This window comes from Sinocyclocheilus rhinocerous, unplaced genomic scaffold, assembly GCF_001515625.1.
Source record: "Sinocyclocheilus rhinocerous isolate Xijiao unplaced genomic scaffold, SAMN03320098_v1.1 scaffold735, whole genome shotgun sequence".
NCBI classification, from domain to species: Eukaryota; Metazoa; Chordata; class Actinopteri; order Cypriniformes; family Cyprinidae; genus Sinocyclocheilus; species Sinocyclocheilus rhinocerous.
This window is the reverse complement of record NW_015629505.1, coordinates 953,484-958,447: the sequence shown is the minus strand read 5'-3', so window position 1 is coordinate 958,447 and position 4,964 is coordinate 953,484. Positions and strand designations below refer to the sequence as shown.

The 4,964-nt window shown below is 38.3% G+C and overlaps 1 protein-coding gene across 2 annotated transcripts in view; it reads right to left on the bottom strand.

Moving 5' to 3' along the window:
- Positions 1 to 3,849: 3,849 nt before the first annotated feature.
- Positions 3,850 to 4,964, bottom strand: part of LOC107738980 (proteasome activator complex subunit 4B-like) — a 29,010-nt gene continuing 27,895 nt past the window's right edge. The window contains exons 39-42 of one of the 2 annotated variants that reach the window (XM_016550920.1): positions 4,789 to 4,880; positions 4,548 to 4,679; positions 4,144 to 4,438; positions 3,850 to 4,025 (exon numbers count right to left, since the gene is read on the bottom strand). In XM_016550920.1, the coding sequence (XP_016406406.1) occupies positions 3,885 to 4,025; positions 4,144 to 4,438; positions 4,548 to 4,679; positions 4,789 to 4,880 (660 nt within the window). In that variant the 3' untranslated portion in view covers positions 3,850 to 3,884. The remainder of the gene's footprint in view (positions 4,026 to 4,143; positions 4,439 to 4,547; positions 4,680 to 4,788; positions 4,881 to 4,964) is intronic. The other variant, XM_016550921.1, reaches the window with a different exon arrangement.

The following is a 4,964-nucleotide window of genomic DNA, read 5'->3' as shown; positions in this document are numbered from 1 at the left end:
AAACTAAATAGAATAAAAAAATTCAAAAAAAAAAGTAAAAAAAAAAAAAAAAAAAAAGAGGCCTTTTTTTATTTGTTAAAAACATAACATTTATTGGCCTTGAGAGTAAAACAAAGCAAACATCTACAAAAAAAAAAAAAAATAGAGAAAAATCACTGCAGTTTTGGCACTGAGCTAAATAATGTTTCTGTTATGTACACTTCCATAGTAGATGGAGCTAACCATAGTAGAACCTGAAGCCCTTCCTGGTGCCTTGTGCGATTCAGAGGACAATCTAAAGTGGTTCTGTACTGAGGCTGGAGTAAACAGTGACAGAAAAAAAAGAAAAAAAAACAATCCTGGATTCTGTCACATGCCAATAAGAAATGGATCAAAATGTGATCAATTTGGTCAAACTACAAACATGCACACTCACACCAACATGTACACGTATCCCGCCACCTTCCACAAACTCCCATACTGGATCCGGTCTGGCTACTCTTGCTAGAAGACGTGTCAGTCGTTTATGCATAGATAAATGCATATGTACAGTACATGAATACATACATACACATATAAATACACAAATACATAGGACACAAAACAAAACCCTGTTATGATGGCATGTGAGCAGAGAGCTACAGGACAATGTCACAGCTACCTTCAGACACACATACCACAATAACTTCAGAGTACTCAGACCTGCGTCCTCATGTGGTGATAAATAACGAGAGCTCAGCCCGAATATATTCTTCATCAAGTTAATAATGCGTCGAGCAACCATCGCCAACACTTTATTTTTCCCAAAGAGGTGCCTGCCGCATCAAATTACTGTGGAGGATTAGGTTGATAACGGCAGAGAGCATCATGGGGGCTTTGGAGTTGGATTTATGGGGCGATCCATAGGCATTCAGTCCATCACACAGTTCATGTCAACACACAGGATTATAGAGGAAAAAAATAATCTATCTGTACAATAATATTACAGACTACAGGCCATACATTCCTGCACTGGTAAACCTTAAATATTAAGTATAGTTGAAATGCAAAAATTTGGGATAGATATATACATACAAACAGTACGTACAGTGTATATGTCTAGGTTGTTAAATTACTCATCTCATGTCTCCTTCGTGCCTATACGTGCCTCCTGCCCTCCTCTCATCATGTGCTCATGGTTTAGTGGGCTCCTGGGTCTGTATTCGAGAGGTTCTGCTATAGATGCTGAGATCCTGAGCGTCTGTGTCCTCCCATCCCATCCTCATGAACACATAAGATATTTTATTTGAATATGAAATAAAAAAACAACAACAAAAACAAACTAAAACCTGCAGCAACATTGTGGCAACCTGAAAAAAATAAAATAAAATCATCAGTTCACGATCATGCAATTAAGTAGCGTTTACAGACTAAAACAGCTTTCATTTATGAATTACTATGGCAACAGAACATATTATTAGCACAGTCAAAATCAGTAGGGAAAATCTACGGCTGTGTCTCAAACTTGAGCTGCCAACTTAAACAGCATATACTGGTCATCACAGGAGTAATTTGCCCCAATACAGGAATAGTTCACCCAAAACTGACATTGTGCTCTAAATTTACTCACCCTCAGGCCATCTAAGATCTAGATAAGTTTGTTTCTTCATCAGAACAGATTTAGAGAAATGTAGCATTACATCAATTGTTCACCAATGGATCCTCTGCGGTGAATGGGTGCCGTCAGAATGAGAGTCCAAACAGTTGATAAAAACAGCTGATTATTGTGATGTAATGCTACATTTCTTGAAATCTGTTCTGATGAAGAAACAAACTCATCTAGATCTTGGATTGCCTGCGGGTGAGTACATTTTCAGCAAGTTATCAATTTTTGGGCAAACAAGTGTTTTGTAACATACCCGTCTATGCATAGTAGCAGGGTGACACGAGAAGGTCTGTAAGCACCACAAGCTGGTCTTTTCATGCCTTTTTGTGACAATAATTAGACAGAGGGAATGGGACTAGACTCAGACCAGACTTGAACTTAAATGACTTTGGTTCTTAAATTTTGCGGGCATTAAATGTTACCACTGTGCCATGGCTCTGATTCAAACAGCACAGCAATGCATGTGATTAAAGTGTGATCATACCAACTGAAGGAATGGTGTCCACCACAGAGCTCAAAGCCATTTTAAAGTGGTTAAGCAAATAATAATAATAATAATCGGCAGGGATCCCAGACCAATACAATTAGTGTGCCTCCTCTATTTTAAAACCCACGAGCCGCCACTGTATGTAGTATATAATCAGTGTCACTTATTACAGGGTTTCTGCAGGATTTTAAAGCTCAAATGTAAGACTTTAAGACCTGCACAAATAAAATTAATACCATATAACCAGGGAAGGGCAGTATCTATGGTAACATTAAACTGTAAAATGATAGTAAAAAAAAAGCATGATTTACAGTTCAGATACAGGTTTTCACAAAAACAAAAAGTTTAATGATCATGATCTTCACATCTCAGCCTTTAAACCATTTTTAAGAAAATGGGAGAAAAAAAAAACTATAGTTACTATAGTTAATCCATGGTAACCACAAATTAACCATGGTTTTGCTACACTAACCAGGGCTGGAAATGAGGGGGGAACGCGGGGGACTGAGTCCGGGGAGTGAATTTCAAGGGGGGCCGACGTTCCAGCTCCAACTGGTTAGATTTTTTTGGAAATGAAAGGGATTTCTCTGTTTTATTCATTCAATAGCCTACACACATAAACATAGCGCAATATATAATAATAATCATTTTTGAATGAATCTTTTTGAACAGTCACAAATTAACTGACTGAATGATTCAGTGACAAAGACAGTGAGTTGCACTCACCTATTTAAATAATTTAATATTTCTATATTCAGACATTCATCACATAAAATTGTTATGAATTTAAATGTTTTCATGCCACCTCTGAGCCTCATTAAACAGTCTGTAAATATACCTAAATGCCAACTTATGCTTCCTGATTGTGTCTTATTATACTAATTGAATGTATTGTTATAATAAAAAAAAAAAAGTTTATAAATATAATTACACAGGGTGCCTTTGATCTTGATACATTAAAAAACATATGGTTTAGAGGAAACCTGAAATAAGTTTAATGTTATAGATTATAAAGGTTTATATAATTAATTAAATCTGAAAGGTCGTCAAAAAGTTACCCCAACTCAGAGTTCCCCGAGTGAATTTTGGCCATTTCCACCACTGACACTAACCATATTTTAATCACGGTATTTTTTAGTAAAACTATGGTTATACAAATGGTAGTTATACTAAAAAAAACAAAAAAAAACATGGTTACTACACTTCTACTATAGTAAAACCATGGTTAATTTTCGTAAGGGAAAACTATCAATTATTAAATGTAAACAACTATTATCAATCAACTATTAATATATTTTACGGTCTCAATTGTTTACATTTTTATAATGCATCATCTTCTTGTTGATCGACCAGTTCACATTTACAACTCTGCGTGTTTGCAGCGTAAAAACATGGGTTGATTTTCACATTGGTTCGATCAAAAACAGCAGCTCTGCCAGCAGGTGGCGCTTTTGAAGTGGCAGAAATACAGCGGTTTTCCCGGTAACGGCAGTAAACAAAGCAGGCAGCAGCTAACTGAAATGTGCAACGCTCATATTTATTTAATAAAATCAGAGCTACATTTATTTCAGTTAGTTAATAAGGCAATATTTCTAATATTTCTAATTTTCATCAATAGTTTCATTTTATTTCAGCTTTATTTCAATTACTGGCAACAGTTTTTAATAGTTTTAGTTTCACTTCATAACGCTCTTAGGTAAAAAAAAAAAATAGTCAAGGTCAAATTCAGCTTTCAAACAGTCGTCCTGATATGTGGGGTCGTGTCAAGCGTGTCTAAGGCCTTACCTCATGTAGCACCTTCAGTACCGTAGGGATCTGCTCAGGATAGAGGAGACCCTGAGACATGAGGGACAGGCACATCTTTGCATCCCTTTTCAGCTCATCATAGCTGTCATCATTTTCTACAGGAGCGATCTGCAGATGGAGAGAAACAGTCACAGAGTGGAAGTCAGCAATCCACTTAAGAGCACTCCACACAAATGTATAAAGGATGAGAGATAGCTAAGATAGAGAGAGAGCGAGCATGCGAGACCTTAAAGAGCAGGGGCAGCAGCTGCAGTTGCTGAGGTACTGGAGTAGAGAAGGAGCGCCCCGCACTGGCCATCAGCCACTTCAGAACAGTTTTGAGGAGTTTGATGGCCTGGGTCCTCTCATCCTGCTCCCCCACTCCGTTCTCCTCCACCACGTGGTTCTGGATCTCCTCGTCTCCCTCAATCAGGGGCTTCAGCTGAGACAAGATCCTTTCGGTAAACTCAGCAATGTGTGGTGACTTAGTAGGCAGAGTGTGTGGCAGGGTGACATCAATCATGAAAATGTACGTCAGCACACTGCAAGAGAAGACATGACAAGACAGAAATCATGACAAGAGAGAATCAGTTGAACTGCCAGTGTATTTTTAGACTACAGTGAACGTTTTGACCTCAACTGCAGACATACCTGCCAATGCGCTCTCTCACATTCTTATAAACCTGAGTGAGTTTGGGCTCCAAGTAACTAAGCAATCTGTGTAGCAGCTCTGGGACCCTCCACTCCTGCTGTGCCAGACCACCTTGCAGCACGTATAGGTGGCTACAGAGAGAGAAACAAATTATATCTCTCAATTATCAAAATATCAAATATGCATCCAAGTCTAAATGGTTTCAGAATTGTCCCACAAACTAAAACAAAATACACCTACCAGGCATCTACAAACGATCCACCTTCCCCACTGAGAGGACACTCCATCAGCATCTCAAAAAGCCAGTGAAGCTTTCGTGGATCTCGGCTCTCCTGAAAACATCAAACATCAACAGTGAGTTGTTCTCATAGCTTCACATACAGTCGTGCCCTAATGATTAGAGTCACCGAACCCCC